The sequence below is a fragment of the Urocitellus parryii genome, chromosome 4 (genome assembly GCF_045843805.1).
Source record: "Urocitellus parryii isolate mUroPar1 chromosome 4, mUroPar1.hap1, whole genome shotgun sequence".
In the NCBI taxonomy this organism is placed as follows: domain Eukaryota; kingdom Metazoa; phylum Chordata; class Mammalia; order Rodentia; family Sciuridae; genus Urocitellus; species Urocitellus parryii.
The window spans coordinates 8130989-8156740 of NC_135534.1; the positions used below are offsets into that span (position 1 = coordinate 8130989).

The 25752-nt window shown below is 55.5% G+C and overlaps 1 protein-coding gene and 1 non-coding gene across 2 annotated transcripts; one reads left to right on the plus strand and one right to left on the minus strand.

Moving 5' to 3' along the window:
- Nucleotides 1-1020: 1020 nt before the first annotated feature.
- On the plus strand, nucleotides 1021-24126 carry Ehd1 (EH domain containing 1). The gene is made up of 6 exons (XM_026396467.2): nucleotides 1021-1126; nucleotides 2222-2648; nucleotides 6616-6713; nucleotides 18523-18935; nucleotides 21435-21599; nucleotides 22033-24126. The coding sequence occupies exons 1-6, from the start codon at nucleotides 1099-1101 to the stop codon at nucleotides 22555-22557; spliced, it is 1656 nt and encodes a 551-aa protein (XP_026252252.1). The 5' UTR covers nucleotides 1021-1098; the 3' UTR covers nucleotides 22558-24126.
- On the minus strand, nucleotides 9544-9619 carry Trnaa-cgc (transfer RNA alanine (anticodon CGC)). The gene has a single exon. It is a non-coding gene; the product is annotated as a tRNA-Ala (tRNA).
- Nucleotides 24127-25752: the final 1626 nt, after the last annotated feature.

The window sequence follows — 25752 nt, forward strand, 5'->3', positions numbered from 1 at the left end:
ATGTGGTGCTGAGTATTGAACCCAGTGTCTCACCTGTGCTAGGTGAGCACTCTTACCACTGAGCCACAACTCCACAACTACCACTGAGCCTCCAACTCATTTTATTTTCTATTTTATTTTTTGGTCCTGAGGATCAAACCTAGGGATGCTTAATTACAGAGCCACATCCCCATCTTTTTTTTTTTTTTTTAGATAGGATCTGCTAAGTTGCTGAAGCTGGCTTTGAACTTACAATTCTCCTGCCTCTGCCTCCCTAGTTACTGGGATTACAGCATACACCATCATGCCCAGCCTGGCTCATTTTAAAGTTTATTTTATTACTATTAATATTTTGTGGTACTAGAGGTTGAACCCAGGATCTCATAAGCAGGCAAGTGTTCTATCAGAGTTTACATTACGAGCCCTTTTATTTTTGTACTGGGGATTGAACCCAGGGGCTTAACCACTGAACCACATTCCTACCCCCCCCCTTTTTTTTTAATTTAGAGACAGGGCCTCACTAACTTACTTAGGCTGGCCTTGAACTCACCATTTTCCTGCCTCAGCCTCCAGAGCTGCTGAGATTACAGGTGAGCACTACAGAGCCCCCCACCCCTTTTTGAGACAGGGTCTTGGTAAATTGACCCAGCTAGTCTCCAATTTACCATCCTCCTACCTCAGCTTCCCAAATTGCTAGGATTACAGATGTTCCACCATCATCCCTGGCTTTTTTTTTTTTTTTTAATGGTCTGGGCTTCAAACCCAGAGCCTTCTGCATGCTAAGTGGGCACACTATCACTGAGCTACACCTCCAGCCCCATAACTTTGTTATTATTATTTTGGTGGCTGTTGATGGCCAGGCCAGTCTTCATCTTGTGGGCTCAAGAGATTCTTCCACCTCAGCCCTCCAGCAGCTGAACTACAGGCAGGTGCCACCACCAGTTCTCTGGCTTACTTTAGACTTCCAACAGCTCCCAGGTCTCCCTCCCACACTCAGGTGTCCTGATACTGGTTACATAACAATCACAGTCCCCAAAGCTCTGACATCACCCACTGAAGCTTCTTACCAGCCTGGACAGCCAAGAGGGTCCCGCTGTGGCCAGGGATGATGGCGGGGGCATGAACCCAATGGAACAGCCAGGAACCGGTAAGATGATGGGGCATAGGTCGGGGTTACTGGTGGTGTTCCTAACGTGAAAGCGGAAGTATTTGGGTCTTTAAATTCCCCCTAAGTTCCCACAAGATTTCATTGTTGCCCCACATAGGGAATTTCCGATTTCGCTTCCTCAAAACCCAAGTGGCCAGAGAGCTTCGACTTCCTCCTCGCCCCCTTCCGCCCTGCCAGTTGTAGCCTCTTTGGAGAGGCCTTGTCTTCTCCCGGCGGGTCACGTCGTTCATGTCCTCCACTGCTGGGCGCATCTCCCAATCCAGCCCCGCAGGCTTGAGGGGAGGCCAGGCCTTTTATGGTCGGTCGGACTTTCCCCAACGGACCCCTTCTCCATCCCGAATCACCCCCCGCCCCGGATGGATTCTCTGCTCCCTCGGCTGCTACCATCGCTTTCCCATCTCTCCCTCCACGGGGCAGATGAAAGATGTGGGGAAGAGAGGGAGGTGTTGGGGAAGCGGACGAGATGCGGAGGCGCCAGGGATCCCGGGGTCCGCCAAGGCCTCTGGGGATACTGAGCCAGTGGGAGAACGGCTCGCGGGAGACAGAGCGAGTGGGGTGCCTGGCTGCAACCCTCCGGCTGGGCGTGGGGGTGTCATCCGCGCTGAAAGGCTCGCGGCCCGGGACCACCGAGCTGCGGACTCGGGCTTTCCCAACCACAGCACTTCCGTAGTCCGCGCACGAAGGGCGGGGCGAAACAGGTGCAGTTGCCACGGCGCCCCGGCCCAGGGCTCGCGATATTTGAAATCAGCCAATGGAAGGCGGGGGAGGGGAGGACGTGGCACGCAGCTGGGGGCGGGGTCCGGAGAGATTCCTCCCTCTGCCTCTCCCTCCCCGCCGGCTCTCGGGCGGCGGGGCGCGCCGGATCGCGGCGCTCGACCCTATAAAGGACGCTCGGCGAGGCGCGCGCTCCACTCGGCAGAGGGCGCCTCAGTGAGCCGTGCCGTGCGCCTGCGCAGTGCGCGCCGCTCCCCGCCCCCTGTCCCCCGGCCGCCGCCCGCCTCTCTCCGCCGGCCGGCCGGCCCCTCCTCGGCGGTGCGCTCTCGCCCCGCTCTCAGCTGCCCGTCTACCCCGCAGCAGCCAGCCCCGTTCCCCGCAGCATGTTCAGCTGGGTCAGCAAGGATGCCCGCCGCAAGAAGGAGCCGGAGCTCTTCCAGACAGTTGCGGAGGGGCTGCGGCAGCTGTACGCACAGAAGCTGCTGCCCCTGGAAGAGCACTACCGCTTCCACGAGTTCCACTCGCCCGCGCTGGAGGATGCTGACTTCGACAACAAGCCCATGGTGCTCCTCGTGGGCCAGTACAGCACGGGCAAGACCACCTTCATCCGGCACTTGATCGAGCAGGACTTCCCGGGGATGCGCATCGGGCCCGAGCCCACCACCGACTCTTTTATCGCGGTCATGCACGGCCCCACCGAGGGCGTGGTGCCCGGCAACGCGCTCGTCGTTGACCCACGGCGCCCCTTCCGCAAGCTCAACGCCTTCGGCAACGCCTTCCTCAACAGGTATCCTTCCCTTGCCCCGGGGGCTCGAGGGGCGACCTGGGCCTCTCACGGCCCTCGTCCTCGCTATCCTTTGTCTCTGAGGCCCCGACCAGACCCTGAACGACCACTCCCAGGGACAGGAGTCCCACGGAAAAACATCCAATCACATCTGGAGGTCTGGGAGTGGGCATTTCGGACTACTACGTCTTCTGTCGCCCCCAGAATCTTCCAGATTATCAGTTTAACTCCCAAACCCTCCTGCAGACCCCAGCCCAACTTCGAGCAATGCGAGGGTTCGGGTTAGAAAGATGAGTTATTGCTGTCCTCTCTTTCTTGGTTTCCACCTTCTTCCCCAGACTGGACGCATCCAAGTCATTCAAATCAGTCTCTCCCTGCTCTGAGATTTTTGTTTTAAATCATGTGGGGTGTGTGTTTGTGTGTGTGTGTGTTTGTGTGTGTGTATGTGTGTGTATCTGTGTCCCCCTGGGCTGCTGTGCTGGGGTGCTTTACCACCGAGCTACATCCCAGTCCTTTTTGACACAGGATCTCTCTTAAGTTGTTGAGAGTCTCACTGAGTTCTGAGGCTGGCCTCAAATTTGAAATCCTCCTGCCTTATCCTCCTGAGTTGCTGGAATTACAGGCCTGAGCCACCATGCTAGGCTGAGATGTTTCTTAAGTGTCCTAGAAAAACCCAATAAGGCTTTTGGCCATTTCATTTGCTGGTGTGGTGTGTCTCTCTCTGTTCTGCCTCCCCTGGGACCATTGGCTTTGTGTAGGAGGGACAAGAAGGATCCTCTGTGGCCTTCTGACTTTGTGGCAGCCCTTTGAAGGAAGGGGACAGATGGACTCTGAATACTTCTCCCAGAGGTAGCTCTTAATGGGTCATTGCTGCCTTGAGAGGCTTCAGGAGGTGGTGGCGCTAGGAACCCTGAAATGAGATTTGGGCCCTAAGTCCCACTTTAGATGTGTTAGGATGTTCCTTAGCCTACTTGGACTCAGTTTCCCTGGTTAAATGGGTGAGAACTGCCCCCTTATAATAAGAGTGATCATCCAAGATCCTGACCCATACAACGCTATAGTAAAACAGTGGTCTCCTCTCTAAGGAGTGTCACACTTTTCTCTAAAGGAATTCAAGGCATCCCTAGGCCCCAGGGGAACAGACTTCACAGACCCTTCCCTTTTCTCTTTCAAAGAGACTCCAAGCCTTTGAATAGCTGAAGTCTGTGTCAGGGGAAGAGCCTAGGAAAGAATCTCAATCCTGCCTTCCAGGTCTCCGCCCTGTGTGATTACATTCCTGCCCAGATGCTGTGGCCACACAGGGCAGGCTGGCTTGCTCCAGAGCCCAGGCCCTGACCAGGCCCGCCTCCCTGCCTGAGCTGACCTTTGGTGTCTTTTTGCTTCTTTCAGGCATTTAATCCTGTGCTCCCATTCTATGCTCATGGTGTTGGCAGGGCCAGGTTGAGTGAAGCCCTTTGGGCTCAGGCTCTTGAAGGGCTGGTCCCCTTAGCCTGGCCCCTTTTTCAAGGATGCTTACATTTTATCATGCCTGTAGATAGGCACTTGGCTCAGACCTTAGCTGGTGGGAGCCATTTGTTCTTGTGGAAAGTTTGGCTGCTGTACTGGAAAGTTATCTACTCATTAGATTTCTGCTTCCAGGCAGAACTTTTGGGAATGACAGGGTGGGTCATTGTCCTCCAGTCTTCACTTGATTCAATCATGAGGGTAGAGCTTTTTTAAAAGGAGAAACCCAGCATGTTATCTGTTTTCTGCCTTCAGAAACCTAGAGTTTTCAGAGCTGGAAGGATCCTGGATGCCACCCCAGCAGCCCCTGCCTCACTAATTTAGGAGACTGAGGCTCAGACTGCCTAGCTGATTTCTCGAGTTCACTCATTAAGACAAACCTGTGGTCACTAATGCTTCTGCCTGAAAAAGGAACAGCTTAGGAGTTTTGGTCAGATAGGCATTTTGATGGTGTGGGTGACACTAGACCCAAGATCCACACTTAATGCTGCTTTGCAACCGCTTCATCTCCAGAGGGTCCCTGAGTGCCGGGGGTCTACCAAGGGGGCCTTATCGATTACAACCAAGGCCCAAGCTGTGTCAGGATGTGTGGTATACAGGGTGCCGCCCGCCAGGGAGGGTACAACAAAAGGGGCTTTTCTGTGGCTATTACAGCCTCTCCCAGCACTCTTAAAGGGACCCATTGAGTCATGAACTTGACTTTCCGGCCTTTTCCTTCTGAGTGTCTGCTCTAAGAATACAATCAGATAGAGATGGAGCAGACTGAGACAGGGTACAATCAGGGAGACCTCAGAGTGACTGGTTAAAACCTGTTGCATAACCAGGCTGCCCACTTGTACAGGGAGACCAGTCTGTCTCCTGGGTAGGACCCAGCCTCTTTCCTGCCACCTGCCTTTCTTGTTCTCCACCACGCTCCCGGGTGCAGCAGAGCAGCTTCTTCCTGAGTCCTACAAACGTGCCTTCACTCACCAGGCCCCTGTAAGGGCTTTTTTGTGTATGTTACGTGGTGCTTCTCAAAGGCAGACCTCCTTTCACACCTTTTCTTCTGTCAGCCCTTTCAGAGAGCCCCTTCCTGAGCAGAAACCCAGGATGGACGTGCAGAAGGGCACTCGTGCTCCATGCTGGCCTTGGAGGGGTGAAGTCTGAGGTTTTCTCACCTTGGGGGTCAGCTGGTTTGGCTTGGTTGCACTTGGTTGCACTCACAGATGCACCTCTTGCTGGCCTGTGGACCACCAGGGTGATGGGGCCACAAGGAGGAGCTGATCAGTCCTGAATCCTCCTCACTGTTGGGAGGGCAGCTCTGTGCCTGTGTCCTGCTGGACAATAGGATTTCCTTTGCTCACAGTACTTTCTTAGAGAGGTTTGGTTTTGTTTATGGTGCTAAGGATTGAATCCAAGGGTGCTATACACTGAGCTACATCCCCAGCCCTTTTTATTTTGAGATGGGGTCTTGCTGTATTGCCCATGCTGGCCTCAAAATCATGGTCCTTCCTGCCTCAGCCTCGGCAGGAACTATGGGCGTGCGCTGCTGTGTTTGGGTCTTCAGAGAGGTGGGTCTTTTTGGTGCTGGGGATTGAACCCAGGGCCTTGTGCATGTGAGGCAAGCACTCTACCAACTGAGCTATATCCTTAGTCCCTTTAGAAAGTTCTTAAAGGATTCTTTTCTGTAAAGAATCCTGCTATCAGTTGAGATCACCTTTGTTCTTCTGGGTAGTTCTAAGCCCAGTGTGGAAATTGGGTAGCTAATCCCTCCCCCAAGGAGTCTCCAGCCTGTGGTGACTGTGCCCACTTTGACTCAGAGCATGATGTGTCTGCTGACCTCCCCGCTGTCAGCCAGCCTGCGTGCTCCCCCAGTCTTTACTGGCAGCCCACTGCCGCCCCTTCATCCAGGCAGCTGGGTGAAAGGGGAGTGCTGGCCCAGCAGCAATGGGAAGAGACCATCCCTCTTCACTCTGTGGGACTCCAGCCAAATAGTTGAACATTGTAATATGGAATGGCAAGGTCCCCGTGTCAAGCGTCTGTTTCCTTCTGAACTGAGTGGTAACCTAGGCTCTCGGCTGTCATTAACAAGTCAGCAACTGGGAAGTAGGACTCTGGAACTCGGGGCGGTGGCCGGGGAGCAGCTGTGACAGAAACACTGCTGTGGGTCATTTGGAGCCTGCTGTTACATTTCCAGTTGAGAAAGTATGTCCACTTGGTGGGGGCAGGGAGCATGGCTCCAGGGTAGAGTCCGTGCTTAGCCTGTGCAAGGCCTTGGCCATGTTCCAGCCCCAACACCAAAAAAAAAAAGTTTTTCCAGTTTGCTGGCCACCTCTGGAAAGTAAGATGATAGGACACCTCCTTACGTTCCTTGCTTCTGGGAAGGAAGCCAGCGTGGAGACAGCGGAGGCCAGAACGCCCTCCCTGTGGCATCTGGAGCATCAACAGCCTTGCCTTGACAGCGCTTTCTGGCCTTGCTCTTCTGCAGGTTCATGTGTGCCCAGCTGCCCAACCCGGTCCTGGACAGCATCAGCATCATTGACACTCCCGGGATCCTGTCCGGAGAGAAGCAGCGAATCAGCAGAGGTAAACAGATCCAGGCTGCAGCCAGGTGCCAGTGTCCTCGACCACCTCAGCTGATATCTGTTGCCCAGTTGCCGGGATTCCTTCAGGTGTCTTCCACCCCAGCGTTTTCCTTTTATTTCTATCAGGGATTGAACCCAGGGGCATTTGAGCACTGATCCGCATCCCCAGCCCTATTTGTTTTTTTATTTCGAGACAGGGTCTCACTAAGTTGCTTAGGGTCTCACTAAATTGCTGAGGTTGGCTTTGAACTTGGGATCCTCTTGCCTCAGCCTCCCGAGTCACTGGGATTATAGGTAGGTGTCTGGCAGGGTTTTTAAAAACATTTAAAGGAGGGCTGGAGATATAGCTCGGTTGGTAGAGCGCTTGCCTCGCTTGCACAAGGCCCTGGGTTCAATCCCCAGCACCACACACACACATACACACACACACACACACACACACACACAAATTGTCTAAAGGATAGGTGCTTCACATTAGCCTCTTATCTCCAGGCTGCCGCTTTCTTCCCTGCCTCCCTGTACTCAAGTGACAGGAGCAGCCAAGGTGAGGCCCCTACCCATTCCCTGTGACTGGCTGCTTTTGAATCCTTGGAGCATGCTGGAGATAGGGCAGTTGGGGCCTCAGGCCATGCAGTGGGGTAGCAGGGACAACTGGCTGGGTGATTTGCCCCTGTGCAAGGTGGCCCAGCTAGCAGTGCTGACTGGCCTCCCGGGGCTTACTTGCTTCCATCAGCATTTCAAAGTTTTGCCTCCTAGAGCCATCTGAGTTCTAGTAAGCCCAGCAGGACTGTGAGCCTGCCAGACGAAAGAGAAACTAGCAGAACTAGTGAACTTCTTAGGGCTCATAAAAATTTGCTTAAATTTGCTTAGCGTGTGTAGTCAGCAACCGCCCTGAGGTGCGGGGGTGGGGGCAAGGGCAAGGGGCGGGGGTGTAGTGGGGTGAGGGGGCAGGTTTCGTGCCCAGGGTTAGATCCAGTTGTGTCAACTCCTGTCTGAGTTTTGCCATGCTCATTTGAAGACCTGGTTCGGGATGCGTCTGGCCTGGGTCACATTGCTCACTGTCGCCCGCCCCTAAAGGTGGGCACCCACTATAGGGCCTGAGTGAGTGCCTTTTGGAAGGACCATGAGGGCGGGCTGGGGTTGGAGGGGAAATCTGTAGCTGCAGAGGGGAAAATGAAATGAGGAAGGGTTGAGGACCAGTGACCGATTTATCATTAACTTGCACCGCTCCCCTGTGCCCCTTGCCCTCCGGGCTGCCCCACAGTGGGGAGCCTGCAAGTGAAGCCAGCCACCTGGGCTTCGGGGTGCTTGGATCTGCTGTGGCTTTGAGGGGTGAAGCCCTGTCCTCTGTCCTTGCAGGCCCCAGCCAGTGTGACGTTGCATCAGACACATTAAGACTGTGTCCGTTTTTTTCTTTAATTGAAGGTTGAACCCAGGGAAGCTTTACCACTAAGCTACACCCTCAGCCCTTTTAATTTTTTGAGGCAGGGTCTTGCTAAGTTGCTGAGACTAGATTGGCCTCGGACGTGCAAGAAACATCTCTCTAATCGGGTTTGAAAGCTGCCCATTTTGCTTTTAGGTTGTAACCCTGGTGGGAGTGATGCTTCTAGGAGTTAAGAGGAGCAGATTTGGGGACCCCTCTAAAGGGCCCATCTTCTTCCTTCTTATTGTTCCAACTTGATTTTAAGAAAATGCCTCATGAGCCAATGCCCTGTAACTGGCCAGAGCAAGGCAAGTTTGAATAAGTTACTCTTTAAGAGCAGGAACTGCAGCAGGAGTCCATTCACAACATGCCTCGGGGCTGAGGTGTCCTGGCCTTTGAGGCCTCAGGAGTAGGCTGAGGGCCTTACTGTGTGGCAGTGTGCACACAGTGTAGGACAGGGACAACCACTCACCAAAAGAGGCCTATCCCTCTAGAATGCCATTGTTGGTGTGGCTTTAGGGCCTGATGTGGGTCTCCCCTGGCTCCTGTTACCTAATAAAAGGATTCAGTAGCTTCTGTTTCCCTGGTGCCATGACATTTGCCTGCTCTGTGGTCTGTGACACTTCAGCCTGTGTCCTCGGGGCTTAGGCTGAGCAGCTTGGACTTGGCATCTTGGTGCATTGAATCCCTGGTTCTGTCTCCTGGGATGCACCCCTTCCCTGCTCCTTTCCTGTGAGGAGAGAGGCGTGGTCTGGACTTGTTTTCTCTAGGACATGCGAGGCAAATGCTGTATCACTGAGCTACGTCCCAGCCCATAGGTTTTGTTTTGCTCTTTTCTTTTTTCCCTGCGATACTGGAGATGGCGCCCGGGATCTCTTGATTGCCAGCAAGCTCTCTACCATTGAGGTGCATCCCCAGCCCTTTTATAGTTTCAATTTGAGAGAGGGTCTAAGTTGCATGTACCCCCTGCAGCCTTCTTGGCAATGTTTTTATTTTTTATTGAGTTTCCATAGCTAATTAGTCACTTGACAAACTTTTTTTTTTCTTTTTCTTTTTTTTTTTGGATGTGTTTGTGTGGTGCTGGGCATTGAATCTGGGGCTTTATGTATGCAAGGAAGCACTCTCCAACTGAGCTATATCTCCAGCCCGGCAATGTGCTTTGATGGGGTTAGGAAGGACATTATGTGCCAGGCAGTTCTGGCCCTCAAGTAGCCTGTGCAGGCAACACATGGAGGAGAGAGCCAACAGGAGACAGATGCCTGCCTTGTGGGGCCTCCTGTGTCTGCTAGGTGAAACATGAAGCGCCTCTGGGTCTCTGTAGCCAGAGCCCCCAGATCTACAGAAGGTACCCTTACTGCACCCTGGGAAGAAGAGTGGTGCTGAAAGATCAGGGTATCACTCTGCTTTTTGTTGGTGCTGGGGATTGAACCCAGGGCCTTGAGCATGCGAGGCAAGCACTCTACCAACTGAGCTACATCCCCAGCCCCAATGCATCCCTCTGATTGGAGGAGGGCTGTCACTGTGAAATAGTGAGATTCAATCCATTTTCTAGACCATTCCTTTCTCTCCATAACTCCAGAGATCCTGACTTAAATGTGACTTACTGAACGTTACCCAGTTAGGATTTGAGGCTGGGTGTTTTATCATTGAAAGAAGGACTATTACTTGACACCTCTGGAGCTGCTGGATGTGGACTCCAGGTGGTCACCCCAGGAGATCACGGGAGGGTCGGGCTTCTTGGAGACCTTGCTGCTGGTCTCCTGAAGGCCTCCTGTGGCCCAGTGCGGCAGAGGAAGTCCGGGCAGGGCAGCACCTTCTGGGCTCCCTTTGCTGGCAGCATAGAAAACAGGTGTTTCCTTCCCAGAAAGAGAGGCCCAAGGCGAAGGCGGGGCTGGACAGTGGCGCACTGCTGCAGTCTGTCGTCTGTTCCCTGGAAAATAGAACGTCCTGTGGGTTGCTCACACAGTCGCATTGCTGAGCCCACGTGCTCCCACTCCCACCCTGTCCACCAGCCCCTCCTGATTCTTTCCCTTTCCCCACGGCCCCTAATATGTGCAGGAAATACCGTCTGCAGAGATAAGATGGGGCCTGTGTAGCCCCAGAGCAGTCTGGACACCTCCCAGGCTCTGCTGGGGACCCCTGAGAGTTGGCTCAGGGAAGAAAAGGGGCCCCTTTTGGGGTCTCAAGCTGCTCTTGCCTGTTTAGCTAATCTTCTGAGTGACTTTAAAGATAACATTGTCCTCTGTCAGCGTCAGCGGAGAAAGGTGGCCTGTGAGGACAGCGTTCATTCCTGAGTATTGCCCATGTGACTGATAAAGGGCAGCTGAGCCAAGCAGGGCAGGTGCCCTTGGCTCCCAGAGCCATGACCAACTACCTGCGTAGTCAGCACCTGGGAGCAGGGTCTTCCATGCAGTCCTCTGGGCAGCAGCAGGTGGCAACGTTAGGGGCCTGGCTAGTGCGCCCCCCACCTCCCCTATTGTCACTCTGTAGCTGTGACTGAGCTGTAACTGTTGTGCCTCAGTTTCTCCCAGGAAAGCTGTGTTGGCAGGGGCAGTGTGACTTCAGCCTGGCTGGCTCGGTGCCTGGCTTCCTGCTGCTACTGCCCAGCAAAGCGTCCCATCTAGTCACCACAGCAGCTGCACCTGCGAGGAAGCTGCTGCCGTGCAGATGAGGAAACAGGCTGAGGGACATCAGTAAGGAGGCCCAGATGATACCAGGCAAGCAGGAATCGGCCCCAGGATTCAAACCTGGCCAGGTTGTGCTTATGCTGCAATGTAACTGAGAGTTGGATCAGATGGACCTTTGACCCTTTTGGGTCTTTATAGTACAGGGTTCTAAGCTCCCCTAAAACACAGAGGCTGCCTTCTGCCTCCCCCCAGTCAAGGTCAGGCTCAGTCTGGAAGGGACCCGAGGTCTGGGGTTTGACTAGCATCTTCTCTCTGTTCCCTGCCTCCAGCCGGAAGCTGCCCCCAGGCCATCCATGGAGGTCCCCTGGGTTCTCACTTGCCTTCCTGCGGACTGTCCCTGGTTTGCATGCTTCGCTACGCCATCCTGATCCTCATAGTTGGGTAGGGCTTCCAGCTCTGCAGCCCAGAACCCTGTGACCTGATCATACCCTCTAGGCCAGTTTCCCCAGAGTGTTCTGCAACCACAGGCTGCTCCAGGGGTTGCCCAGAGGCCTGGGGCAAGGCTGAGTTCGGTGTTCCTCTTGGAAATACAGCACAGATGATACCAGAAGCTTCAATCCAGGTCAGCACTGGCCCCAAGGAGTCACTGTAACTCCTGGGGGCCACATCATGGTGACAGGTACAGCAGTCCTTTCACTGTATTACAGCCCTCTTAGGGTTGTTGAGGATGGTGTAGAAGTGGACATGCAGGAGGCGCTCGCCCTGGTGCCTGGCGCACAGTTAAGCGTTCACCAAGTGTCCCCTGACTAATAGTAAAGAGACCAGAAGCTCCAGGGTTTCCCAGACTTTGCTGTTTTTCTGAGTCATGTCCTGAGGAGCGTTCTCGGGGCAGCACTGACTCAGCTGAGGTTCCCCTTTGGATTCCAGAACATCCTCTGGCCTGGCCTGCCCATAGCCAGCCTCCCTAAAGTCTTTGACCCCCACCACACCCCACTGGTGTGCATCCCGCCTGCGCTCCTCCTCTCTGCCCAGCAAGCTGGTTTGGCTGAGCGCTCAGCCGGGGGTGCAGCCAGCTCTGCCCGTGGAGGCGGCGTACCAGGCTGTGCTGGCTTCGGCACCTGTTCCCCAGGCTGCCAGCCGGTGGCAGGCTGGGGAGCAGCTGGCCCGAGCCCTGCAAATGTTTGGTTTCTATTTGAGGTACCAGGCATTCTCCACGCCTCAGAAGCCATCCCTGCCCACACGCCCATCAGGATCTGGGCTTCTTGGGTCCCAAATACAAATCCTGAGAGTAAATAAGAGCAGACATTCACGCAGAGCCAGGCACTCACTGGACCTTCCGGCAGCCTCTGGGGCGAACTACTGTCTTCCACTACAGAGAAGAAACTGGGAACTGAGGCTTGGATGACCTCTGGGGTGACCCGGCTGGCTGTTGATTAGAACTAGCGCAGGGTTGAAGTGTGGGGCCCGGTGCTGTCGTGGTAACTGACCCCAGCCTGATACAAAATCAACTAAGGACACTGTCTGCGAAAATCAGTGCCTAGAAAGGGAGAGTTCTCCTCCCTTCCCCTTTTCAGCAGGCTGGTTTTCAGGGAACCTAATTAGCACCATTGACTCCTACCTTTTGGACTGCAAAGAACTTTAAATATTTATTTTTTTGTTTTAGGTAGACACAGTATCTTTATTTTATTTTTATGTGATGCTGAGGATGGAACCCAGTGCCTCATGCAAGCTAGGCGAGCGCTCTACCACTGAGCCCCAGCCCCATCCCTTTTTTATTATTATTTATTTTTTGGTTGTAGTTGCACACAATACCTTTATTTTATTTATTTATTTTTCTGGGTGCTGAGGATGGGACCCAGGGCCTCACACATGCTAGGTGAGCGCTCTGCTGCTGAGCCACAACCCCAGCCCCCCACCACATATCCTTTTTTGAAACCTTGTGCACAACCGTGTCTTTTCAGACTAGAAAATGTACAACACTTGATAGCTTATAAATGTTGTGAAAACTGGTAAGGGGGACTCAGAATCTGGAGTGCTGATCTCCTCTGGTTTCTCCCACTGTTTGAACGCCGTTTGCCACTTCTTGCCTGATTCCTGCAACATGCCAGTCCATCTGTCCTTCCTCCGCTGCCTTGTCTTGTTGCTTATTTTAGGTCAGATGGGTTGAGGTCTGCGTTCTGTATGCTTAGATCCACCCTTTTGGAGTGTACAGCTCATTGTAGCAGCTGTTTGCCACCAACCAGGACAGGGAATTTCCCTTACCCCAAAACTTCCCTATGTCCTCTGTGGTCACTCGTGCCCAGTTCAGGCAGCACAGTGACATTTGTCCCTAAAGTTTGCTTTTTCTGATATGCCCTATAAATGGAATCATATAATGCAGAGCCTTTGTGTCTGTCTTCTTTCATCGATTCTGTTGCTTTTGAGATTCATTCCTGTGTTTTGGAATATTGAGCTGGGCACGGTGGCACACGCCTATAATCCCAGCAACTCGAGAGGCTGAGGCTGAGGATCTTAAATTTGAGACCAGCCTCAGCAACTTAGCAAGGCCCTAAGCAACTTAACAAGAACCTTGTCTTAAAAACTAAAAAGGTCTGGGAATGTGGCTCAGGTTTAAGCACCCGTGGATTCAACCCCCAATACCAAAACAAAAACCAAAACTTTTCCCTTAAAAAAAAAAAATAATTTGAGGTGCAGGTGATGGAACCCAGGGCCTCCACATGCTAGACCGGGCTCCACAACCAAGCCACACCGGGCCCTGGCGATGCTTCCTCTCTATTGCTAAGCTACGTCCCATCCCAGGCTGTCCTCTCATTTGTGACCCATTCACCTCCAGTTTGGGACAAAACTGGAGTATTTTATTAATCAAAACTTGCCTAAAGCTGCTGTAAATATTGGTGTACAGCTGCTGGTATGGACTTAGGCTTTCATTTCTTTCCAGTGAATGAATCCCCAGGGTGAGGGCCTTGGTTTAAACTCTGTGCTACTTGAGCGTGGGGGGGCTTCCGAGCTGGTCCTTACAAGCTGCTGGGTCCCAGATGGCGAGACCCTGCTTGGCTGTGCCATCTCGTCCTGTGGGAGTTGGGAACCTGTGAGATGGGGTGTTTGGCAAGGAATATTGAGGCTCATGCTGCTTGAATGGCAGGAAACAGGAGTCAGATGGAGACAAACCCTCCATTGTTTCATGTTCTAGAAACTTGCGGAATGTGTGAGGCAGCTCCCTCCAGCTGCTGGAACCACCTGAGTAGGGGATGGTGCTTGGAGAGGGAGGGGTGTGGAGAGCAGCCCCCTCGTCCTCTCCTGGGCCCAAGTGGGAAGCAGCTGTAGGTGGCCGGGGCCTCTGCCGTGGCTGTCCAGAGCGGCTCTGCTCACCCTTAGGTCCCACTCCCAGGACTTTTTTCTCTGTCTTTTTAAATTGTGGTAAAATGTATTTAATGTATAAGATTTTCTACTTTGCCCACTTCTTCACGTGCAGCTCCATGACGTTGGGGACATTAACATCTGTGCAGCCAGCCCCTCTGTCCATCTCCAGAACTTCTCAGCTCCCCAAATTGAGATTCTCCACTAAACCCCGCCTGCCCCCTTCACCCCCTCCCGGCCCCTCCCTCCCACTTTCTCCTGGCATTGGCTGTTCTGGGACCTCAGGTGGGGTCTGAAGTGGCCTAGTGTCTGGCTTCTTTCTCTTGGCGTCTGTTCTTCCAGGTTCTAGGACTTTGGGGCCAGAGCTTATCCCGGGGGCTCATGTCCCTTAGCAGAGGTGACACTGGCTTTTACTCACTAAATCCCCACGGGGCAGGTTGACTTTTCTCTCTAGCCCACCCCCAGGGCCGTGTTTTCTGTGTCAGCTCTGCCACTCCCACCTGGGCCTGAACTGGACAAACCTCACCTCCACCCCTGCATCCGGGCCTGGGGACACCCAAGCCAACCTCTGCTGGCCCCAGAGCCTGCAGGCTCGTTCTGTGCACATGCTGGGGTTGCTGGTGGCCTGACGGGTGGGTGTTTCTGTTCTTGTCACCCTCCACCAACCTGAATGGAGGGTTCTGCTGCTGTTCTTGCCCTTGTTGGGGACCCCAGGCACTTGGTGCCGCTGCTGTGTGGTGTGGCCCTCCGTGCCTCTGGAAACCGTGTCTCAAGCCACAGCGGTGCCTCTGAGGGCAGTGAGGGACGGTGGGCCAAGAAGCTCCAGGTGGGCCTGGTGGTGATGTCCAGACATGTGGTCACATGCCCTTGATGACATGGTGCAGGCATGAGTGCTGTGACCTTTTAGGTGACCTGTGGATGTACTTGGCCAGCCACTGTGGCTCCCTCCCACCAAAAGTGTGAGCATTTTCCATAATAAACAGGAAATTTTATTCACCTGTGAAAATATTGCCTTAGCTCCATTTTTGACTCCTGCCTAGGTGCTGGCCAGGAACTGGGCTTGTGGGCCGGGTGGGGGCGGGGGCGGGCTGGGATTCAGACTCCGGCCTTCTCCGCTTTTGTTCCCTGTGGACGAGAGGTAGGGGCGGGAGGCCAAACTGGGTGGGACTTGGGAGGGTGACCTCAGCTCCCCAGGCACTGTCCTGACTGCCAAGCCAAATCCAACACGGCTGAGCACAGCCCATCAGGGCGCCCCTGTTCCCAGGAACTTGGTTTTGGCATCGCTGCGTCCCCAGCTGTGTGGATTCTAGTTCCCACTTGTGGTGGGGTGAGGACACAGTGTGATGAGGGAGAAGTCGGGCTCACTTTTGCTGAGTGAGAGGCCTCCATTATTTCCTGAGACTTGGTTTTTCAGTGCTGGCCTGTGTTCCTAAAGCTACTCCTCAAAAAGTGGCCCCATGGGTCAGCCGGGGCGTGGCCTGTGGCCTGGGGCAGCACCATCCCTTCCAACTTCTGCTGACTTTTCATTCCCTGAGTGTCCGCTCCCTGCTCCGGGACCAGGGAGTCCCTGCAGCCTTGTACTTTGGAACTGGAAGCCTGTGGTGGCTGTCAGCTGGCATGTAGTGTCCTGGCACTTGCTCAGTGCGCTCCCTCACCTGGGCACGTTGAACCTGGACACTCTGCTGCCCTGGCTATTGTTGGCTAGAGCCCCCGGGAAGCAGATCGGTTCCCCTGCCCAGACAGAAGCCCAGCCCCAGCTACTGCACACCTCTGCCTGGGGAAGAGTTGCCTTCTGGTCAGCATGCCGTGTTCCTGTCCTCTGGTCAGCATGCCGTGTCCCTGTGGTGCTGCAGCAGCAAAGAGTTGCAAAGCACAGCTCTGAGGAGCTCCCCCCCACCATGCTGTCACTAAAGTGGTGGATCTGGGATTTTCTTTACATTTTGATGACTTGCCTCAAGGAGTCTGGCCTCTGACCTCCAAGTCAGGCCAAACACTGGTAGCTCTAAGTTCCTGACCAGTGATGGAATTCCAGGCCCCTCAGTCCCTTGTTCCCAGGGAACTCCACGCCCCCTCCTCCAGTTGTTCCATTTCCTGCTAGGTCCCTGTGGGGGGCCCTCCCATTACCGCATTTAATCCTGCCTGTAGGACCTAGAGAGAAATCATGCAGATACAGTAAAACTCAGAAGTGAAGTCACCAGTCAGTGGCTAGAGCCAGGAGCAGAGTCCAGAACTACCTTATTTCAGAGACTGTTCTTTCTGGCTGTCCCAGCATTGGGAGAGGCACAGCAACCCTTAAAGCGCACTTGACCTGGGGCCTGGCAACACGAACATTGTTGTCTTGGGGAGCAGAATCGCGCCCTGGCAGCCCGGCGGTGGCAACCCTGTAGCCTAAGCGCCTTGGGACCCACAGTCTCTCCAGCAGCCGGGCTGGGGACTTGCCTCCAGCCTGGGAGGGCTGGGAGGGCCTGGCAGGATGGGGAACACAAACGGCACCGAGGCCTGAGCTGCCCTCCTGGCTGCCATGCAGCACTGAGCAGGCCTGAGAGGGCCACATCCACATTCCTTGGACGGTTGTCCTTTTTTGTGAGCTCCCTTCCCCCTGCCATCTTTCTGTCTCTCTTGTCTGCAGAATGCATGTCAGACTAGTGGTTGGGGGCACCATGTGGTCTTCACGGGGAATGCCAGGTGCAGGCTGTCTGGGCGGGCCCCGGGCATGCCCCCTCCTATAGAGCATCTGCGGGAAGGGCTTCTCTGGTTTCTTCTCAGGAGTTGGTGACTGCTCTCTGGGAAGTGCTCTGTGGTTCTTAGAGGGCTGGCCTACGTCTGTAGTGGCTTGGGCACAGGTGCAAAACAAGGAAAAGGACCGGCACTTTGTGGGCTATGCCAAATTCCCTGGGGACTCTAGGCTGCTGCCATACACAACCCGCCTTTCTCATAGTGTTCCTAAAAGGCGAGAAGCAGAATTTTCACTTCTGGGATCAGTGGAAGCAGTGGAAAGATTTTGAAGAGCCATAATTGTCAGATAAGATACTAGTTAAAGGGGCTGGGGATGTGGCTCAAGCGGTAGCGTGCTCGCCTGGCATGCGTGTGGCCCGGGTTCGATCCTCAGCACCACATACCAACAAAGATGTTGTGTCCGCCGAGAACTAAAAAATAAATATAAATTAAAAAAAAAAAAAAGATACTAGTTAAAAACACTATTGCGGAGACTCCAGAATGGCCCGAGTCAGATACCCAGGAGTTTATGTGAAAAATAATAGTCCCAGCCACCGGGAACACACAGCTTCCATCTTTGAACTCAAGTGTCTACTCTGCTCCTACCATTACATCTGTATCCCAGTTCCCAGGGAGAAAACCAAAAGGGCTCTTACACCTTTTCTTATTTCTGTTGCAACGAAGGATGGAAAATGCAGGCTTAACCTGGAAGCCATGAATCCAACTTAAAATAGAGACTTTTGTTGTAAGTGGCAGAATTCCAGTTAGCCTGTCAGATGGCACAAGTCATTTTAATTGGTTGAGTTTGATTGGACCTTAATTGGTTGGTGAGAAACAGCATAAAATAGGGTTCAGTGCTGGAGCTGGTCTGGGAGAGTCACTTGGTCACAGAGACATGCTTCAGAGGGCTGCAGTGCAGCTCAGAGGCAGAGCACTTGCCGAGTGTGTGTGAGGCCCTGGGTTCCGGCCCTTGTGCCGTGGGGGTGGGGGTGGGGGAGAAATATTTGACACCTACAAAGGGAAGTGGTTTGCAGCACTCCACGGCTCGATGTAGAGCAGAGGTCAGCAAACTTTCTGGAAGGGTCAGAAAGTCAATGTTCCCAGCTCTGCAGACTTCACGATCTGTCACAACCGAGCTCTGCTGTTATGGACAACAGCAGCCCTGGACACACAGATGAGTGTGGCCGTTTACACAGCAGGTGGGGGGCTTGCGTCGCCTCTGAGCTGTAGTTTGCCAGCCCCTGTTGTAGAAAATAAGAGAGATTCTTGCAAAATAGGGAGCCTGGCACGTAAGCACCGAACAGGTGGCCACTAGACTGCAGACGCTGCTGGTGGGCGCACAGTTGGCAGGCGGCAGCGCCTGGGTCCATCTCTCCTGCCCTACTGTGCGAAGCCACATTGCTAGGGTCATCTTGCCCTCACGTGACCCACTTTAGAACAGGCTGGGTGGCTTCTGTGCGCGAGCACCTATCCACGCCAGGTGCCGCGTGTAAGAAGAGTATGGCCATGTGGCGCCGAAGTAGGGGAGACCCAGCGACCCTGTCCTGGGCAGCGGTGCTGCTCAGATACCTGCCTTCCGGGGACTTGAGGAGCACCCCTGGGTACGGCGGTTCCATGCCAAGTCAGGGCCGAGAGCCAACAGGGCAGCCTGGGCCCTTGGCTCCCCGCCTCACCCCTCTTTTCCCCAGGTTACGACTTCGCTGCGGTCCTGGAGTGGTTCGCCGAGCGGGTGGACCGCATCATCCTGCTCTTCGATGCCCACAAGCTGGACATCTCCGACGAGTTCTCTGAGGTCATCAAGGCCCTCAAGAACCACGAGGACAAGATCCGCGTGGTGCTGAACAAGGCCGACCAGATCGAGACGCAGCAGCTGATGCGGGTGTACGGGGCCCTCATGTGGTCCCTGGGCAAGATCATCAACACCCCCGAGGTGGTCCGCGTCTACATTGGTTCTTTCTGGTCCCACCCGCTGCTCATCCCCGACAACCGAAAGCTCTTCGAGGCCGAGGAGCAGGACCTCTTCAAAGACATCCAGTCTCTGCCCCGAAACGCTGCCCTCAGGAAGCTCAATGACCTGATCAAGCGGGCCAGGCTGGCCAAGGTAGACCCTAGGGCAAGGGGCTGGGCACAGCATCAGATGGGGCCCAAGGGGCCCGGGGCTCTAGGGCTGGAGGTTTGCCTGAGACGCAGCCCAGCTGTCTGCAGAGCCAGACCAGTGTTGCTCTTTCTGTGTCACAAGCCACTGCTCTGTGGCCCTGTGGTGTAGCCCAGGGTTGTGCCTCCCTGTGTCAAAGTCTGAATGTGTGTTCAGCATGGAAACAGGAAGTTACCACAGAAGAAAGGAGGTGCCCCGGAAATGGAGTGTGCTGTACATAGCTCAGGCCTCCACAGCTGCCCCTCAGGCTTCGTTGTGCATTAAAGTGCGCGGTCTGGTGGTGGTACTGGGGGTGTAGTAGGGACGGCACCCAGCCCCGGGCCAGCCCTTGGTGGCCTTGTAAGGAAAACAAGGCACAAATGAAAACAAGCATCAAGCATCTGTGCTGTTACAGGTAGGCTGGGGGCTGCGTGGCCACAGCTGGGAGCCATCCCAGGGGACAGAGGGCCATGGGGTGGCCTGAGGTGGGAGCTGCTGTCCAGGAGACAAGAGGTAGCTAGTGAAGAGATAGGCCCTGGCCTTCAGCCCAGAGAGAGCACCGGTGCGTAAGCCCACACCCCAGGAGGCGGCAGCGGCTACGCAGGTCCTGCAAACCATCCTGACCCTCCAGAGGAGCTCAGAGCCCGTTGCACCTGACACAACATCTGTGTCACTTGAGCTTTTGGGATCTGGGTGCCTGGCCAAGTGCTTGAGTGAGAGTCTGGGGTAGCGGAGGCTAGGAAACCCCGTCAGCAAGCATGCCAGTGAATCCTTCAAGCACAGAGCAGAAGGTGTCACTTTAGGATGTCTGATTTTTTTTTTTTTTTTTTTGTAACACTGAGGTTGAATCCAGGAGCCCTCTGCCACTGAGCTACATATCCAGACCTTTTTATATTTTTTTTTCTGAGACAGAGTCTCACCAGGTTGCCCAGGCTGGCCTCGAACTTTCAGTCCTCTTGCTTCAGCCTTCCCCCAATTGCTGGGATTCTAAGTGAGGCCACCATGCTCAGCTCAGAATTGGTGTCCCCAATGAGCACTTGTCAGAAACTTGCTCTGGGGAGGGTACAGGGCTCTTCATTTTTCTAGATACCCAGGACTTCCTGTGAGCAGAGCCGGCTCTGAGATGGGAGCCTATGGTCTCAAAGGACCAAGAAGAGCCTGAGCTGAGGGGCGGCCCTGACCCTGCTCTCCCCCAGGCTGTAGAGAGCGGCCCTAGCCTCGGCCTGCTCAGCCTCCATCGGCGAGAGGCAGAACAGGGCAGGCCGGACTCCCTGCCCTCAGAGATGGCTTGTAACTCTCTAGTCATATGCCTGGAAAGCCCCGGGGTCTCTAGTTTTGTCCCACACCTGCTGTTTTGTGGCTGCTTCCTTTTCCTGGGTACTAGCGCTAGCCTGTGCTGGGAGAGTGGTGTCTGTGGCTGTGACCCACCTGCTACAGCATCCCTAGGAGATCCCAGATGCCAGCCCCAGAGCTGGGGGAGCTGCCAGTGGGACTGAGTAGGGTGCACTAGAGGGGCTGGAATGGCCACGGGAGGGGAGAGGCCGCCAGCAGCAGCCCTCTGTGACTGGACATCACTTGGCAGGGCTGAGCGATTTGAGGGCTGGGCTGCTCTTGGTTGGGGCACTAGTGCAACCAGCCTGGAGCAGGCGGCAGATGAAAGGTGGCCGCCCTTAATTGGGAAATGTGTAAGCAAGGCTTGAAGCTGAGCAGAACCTCGCAGCAGCTGGAGAAAGCCTTTGTGGGTCCTTCGTGGGTCCTTCTAGTCCTCAGTCATCCCGAGGCTGGTGGTGCGCAGAGCAGAGCTGGGACTGCATTGGAGCTTGGGAACGCCTGAGCACAGCACAGATTTGAGGCTGTAGGCAGGGACACCCACCGCACCCCACTCCGCCCCCACCCCACTGCCTGGCTCTGCAGGGAGCGCTCGCCTCCCCTGCCTTGGCAGCTGAGGTCAAAGAGAAGCAGGCAGAACGGGGCCCTGGGACACCCTCCGCTGCCCCATTACATGCCCACTTCTGCCCCCAGCACCTTGAGCACCTTGCTCCTGGGCCAGGCTTCCAGACGCTCTGAGCTCACTGGAAGAGACTGAGTTCTCCTGGCCCGAGGTTCAGGGGGGGGGGTGCAGTGCCTCATGGCGCCTCTCAGTGCTCAGCTGGTGGCCTTCTCTTGTTGACAGGCAACACTTGTCATCATGACTTGTGCAGGACGTCATCTGCCTTCTGTTGCAGGTGCACCCTCCTTTCCTCTGTCCCCATGGCAGGGAGGGGTTGTGCCTCTTGCCAAAATGTGTCCATCCCTAGACCCGGGAATCCTATGGTGGAATAGCAGCTTTGAGTGTGACCCCGGCCCCTCTGCCTTCCTGCCCCCAGGCAGTGAGCAGCGGGCACCTGGCTGCATTCCTGAAGGCTCTTGGGCGGCCAGGGCACATGCCAAGCAAGCCCCTGACGCCCAGCCCTTCTGCCCACCCAGGTCCATGCCTACATCATCAGCTCCCTCAAGAAGGAGATGCCCAACGTCTTTGGTAAAGAGAGCAAGAAGAAGGAACTGGTGAACAACCTGGGTGAGATCTACCAGAAGATTGAGCGGGAGCATCAGATCTCCCCCGGAGACTTCCCGAGCCTCCGCAAGATGCAGGTAGGCCGCCCTGAGAAAGGCCAGGGCATAGGGTGCTGGCTCTGGAGGGAATCCTGGCTGCAGGGGGTAGTGCTTCCCCAGAGGGACGCAGCTGGGTTAGTCACCTGCACCCCACCCGAGTCAGGGTTGACCCAGGTTGTGACACCAAGGAGGGGAATGTGGTGACTCAGCAGGGGGTGGGGACCTTGAGCATCCTGTCTGACTCCTGGAGGGTGCTGCTGAGCCGGGCTCACAGCGCTGGACGGTCAGCGAGGAACTGGCTGCCTCCTTTGTATTTGTTTTGTTTTTGCGGTTCTGGGTTCAGAACCCAGGGCTTCACACGCGCCAAGCAAGCGCTCTACCCTGAGCTACACCCCAGCCCCAAAACCTGGTCTGTCCTTGTGAAGCCAGGGCCGCTGCCCCACCCAGCCCTCTCCTTTCTCCTCCACCCTAGGAACTACTGCAGACCCAGGACTTCAGCAAGTTCCAGGCCTTGAAGCCCAAGCTGCTGGACACAGTGGACGACATGCTTGCCAACGACATCGCTCGACTGATGGTGATGGTGCGCCAGGAAGAGTCCCTGATGCCCTCCCAGGCCGTGAAGGGCGGCGCCTTCGATGGCACCATGAACGGGCCGTTTGGGCACGGCTATGGCGAGGGGGCCGGTGAGGGCATCGACGACGTTGAGTGGGTAGTGGGCAAGGACAAGCCCACCTACGATGAGATCTTCTACACACTGTCACCTGTCAATGGCAAGATCACAGGAGCCAACGCCAAGAAGGAGATGGTGAAGTCCAAGCTGCCCAACACGGTGCTGGGGAAGATCTGGAAGCTGGCCGACGTGGACAAGGACGGGCTGCTGGACGACGAGGAGTTCGCCCTGGCCAACCACCTCATCAAGGTCAAGCTGGAGGGCCACGAGCTGCCCGCCGACCTGCCCCCGCACCTCGTCCCGCCCTCCAAGCGCAGGCATGAGTGACCGCCCCGGCCATGCAGGGCCACCCGGATGTCCTGCCCACCCTCTGTGCCTGCCCAGGTGGGCGGGGCCTGGGAGGCAGAGATTGGGGGAGGGGAAGGGTCACCACCTTTCAAGGTCCATAAAGACTGAGCGGTGTTTCCTCAGTTCTCAAACAGGAAGACCACCATCTTTCTTTAAGGCTGTTCCTGGGCCCGTTGGGGGAGGCGGGGTGACGCTCGGATGTGAATGATGGAATTTTGTGCACAAGAACTATGGATATTTTTAATATATAACGTTAGAGGCAGCCTTCTTTCTTGCCTCCTCCTCTGTCCGACAGCCCATGCACACACACCCTCTCTTCCGTCCCAGCCTTTACTCTTGCCCTGGCTAGCCGCCATGGCAACTGACCCCAGGGTGCTGGGCCACCTGGCCCGCCTCAGCTCATGGTCTGGCAGCTGCCACCAGGGGCCGCCGAATAGACAGGAGCCCCAGTTCCCTGTGTTTCCAGACTGGGGATGGCCTCGAGCAGCGGCTCTGCCCCAAGCCCCTGCTCCTGGGGTGAGCCAGTCTAGTGTCTCCCTGCCCGGCCTGGACAGCCTGGGCTCCCGGTGCCCAGGCCCCACCCCTGCCCCTCACACCCCCAATCCACCAGCCCTACAGTGTGGCGGCCACAGGTGCCAAGCCCAGCCGCTGGCCTGTTGTTTTAGGGGGCTGCAGGGAGGAGTGAGCGCCTTCCAGGAACACGTAAGCTAGGTCTTGTTCTATAAAGGGACACCTTTCAGACTTGACCAGATTTTCAAGAAACTTCCACATAACTAGTTCAAAAGCTGGGACTTTTGTCTCTCTTGCCTACAGTCCAGCTTTGGGGCAGCTTCACCCAAGAGCCATTAGGGGTGTGGAGTAGGTCGGAGCCACCTTTCAGTGGCCCAGGTTTGCTTTCTGGCCCAGGAGGGGCGGCCGTCCCAGGCCTGGCCCAGAGGTGCCTGAACTGTGGCCCTGGCTCGCTCTCTGGCCTGCTGGAGCCTCCTGGCACTCTTCTTGAGGTGGGTGGAGGACCCCTGGGACCTGGTGTGGCTTGGGGCTGTGAAAGGAAGCCTGCGGCTCTGGCCTCCTGCCAGGCAGCAGGGACCAGGGGAAAACCCAGCCCCTTCACCCCGTTTTCCTCTCCCTTTCCTACCTTCCCCTCCCCCTGAGCAAAGGGGGCACACAGGACCTGATCTCCTCAGATGGACCCCACAGCCCCAGAATGAGCAATAAAACCAGAGCCAGCAGGCAGCCAGCGCAGCCACCTTACTCTGTGCCGCCTTGGGGACCTGGGGACCTGGATGCTCTCGCTGGCCAGGGCAGATGGAGCAGCCTCCTGTGCTCAGGTGGGCTTCAGGGAGCCGCTTGCCCACCGTAGTGCTGCTGCTGGCCCGTCCCCCACTGCCCTGGCCTGCCTTTCATCCTGTGTGGTGTCGGGTGAGGCTGGGTGAGGTGCGTCCCCACCGCCCCGCTGGCATTCCCTGGGTAAGGGCACCTGTTCACACTCACCTGGGGGCACGTGTCAGACTGGAGACTGTTTTCCTTGCATTAAAGAAAGTTTTCATTGTGCCGACGCTGGCTCCTGGTGCTCAGTTGTCTCTTCCAGGGCCAAGAGCCCCAGACTCCTCCCACTCGGGACCCAGGGGCCACTGGCAGAGCATTTGGGGGACCAAGACTCCGGCAGGGACAGGTTGGGCAGCCTGCCAGGGCGAGAGGGCCACCGCTGCCCAGTCCACTAACTATAGAAAATGCCGCCTCCTGTTACCGGGGTCCTGCAGACGAGAGTAGGGAGAGGGGCTTGGGGAGGAGCTGAGGCCTGCTTCCCTGTTGGGTGGGGGCTGAGCTTGAGGAGCTTATTCTGGTGGGGCTAACAGTTGGCAAAGCCAGGCGACCTGGGCCAGGTGGGCACCTCTGCGCGCCACCTTCACAGCATCACTTCATGCTGGGCTCCACCTCAGAGACAGACAGTGGGCGCCCTTGGGGCCCTTGGCACCTGGAGGGGTTCGGTAAACAGGGGTTTCTGGGCTCCAGCCCCAGCCTGGCTCCACGCTCACCCTGAGGGCTGTTTAAAGACAGGGAAGGCAGCTCAAGACAGACAAAGCAGACACAGTGACAATCCACACAGCTTTGGGTGGGGCCAGAAGGGCCAGCTGATGTCACAGATAGAAGGACTGTTTGTACCAGCAAAGGAAAGGGTGACAAATCGGCAGTGACCGTGCCCCAGGAGGGTGCAGACTGGAGGTGCAGACTGGAGGTGCAGCTGGGGAGACTGCTCCAGGTGAACATGGCCCCGGACAGAGTAAACAGGTGTTTATCTGGAGGGTTGAGGATGTGTCTGGGGCCCAGCCGCTATACCCCATCTGTCCCAGCTCTGAGTCAAAGTGCCCCAGGCTTGCTAGACCTCCCACGTCACTCAGTCACCTCCTGTGTAGGTTCTCCATGACCTAGGTTCTCCTAAACCTTCAGAATCCCCCTTCACAGCAGAAGAGCCCAAGACATTCAGCTTCGACAGCAGGTTCAGACAGTTCTCTCCAGCTCCACGCTGTTTTTTACTGTTTCCCATTGAAAGTTCCTTTTACAGAGGCTGAGGCAGGAGGCTCGCGAGTTAAAGGCCAGCCTCAGCAACTTGATAGGCCCTAAGCACTCAGTGAGCCCCTGTCTCAAAATAAAACATAAAAAGGGCAGGGGATGTGGCCCTGTGGTTAAGCACCCCTGGGTTCAATCCCCAGTACCCAAATAATAATTTGAAAAGCTGGGGGGTATAGCTCAGTGGTAAAACACTCATGAGTTAAATCCTTAGTACCCTAAATAAATAAATAGGACTGAGGGGGCAACTCCATGGTAAAGTGCCCCCCTGGGTTCAATTCCCAGTACAAAAAAGCTCCCACCTGCCCACTCCTGACTGTGCTATCTCAGGCTCCAGAGCCCAGATGAAATGCCGTGGTCCCCCTCTCCCACCCAGGAAGGGCTTGGAAGTGGACTAAGCTGTCAAGAGTCAAAGAAAACAGACCCCAAGAGCTCTCCTGGAATGTAGTTGGGGAATGGCCAGGCCTGCCCTCTTCCATTGGGCCACTGTATCCACGGGGCTCTGCAGCACGTCCAATGTCCACTCTCGGCACACACCCGCCCCCCCACTGCAGTGAACTCCCAGAGGCTGCCAAGAAGTGAGCTGAGCCTTGAAGGAAGGACAGA

Coding starts and splice junctions, on each gene's coding strand:
- Ehd1 (XM_026396467.2), top strand. CDS start 1,099: ATGAACCCAATGGAACAGCCAGGAACCG. Junction 1,127..2,221: donor AATGGAACAGCCAGGAACCG/GTAAGATGATGG, acceptor TCTACCCCGCAG/CAGCCAGCCCCGTTCCCCGC. Junction 2,649..6,615: donor GGCAACGCCTTCCTCAACAG/GTATCCTTCCCT, acceptor GCTCTTCTGCAG/GTTCATGTGTGCCCAGCTGC.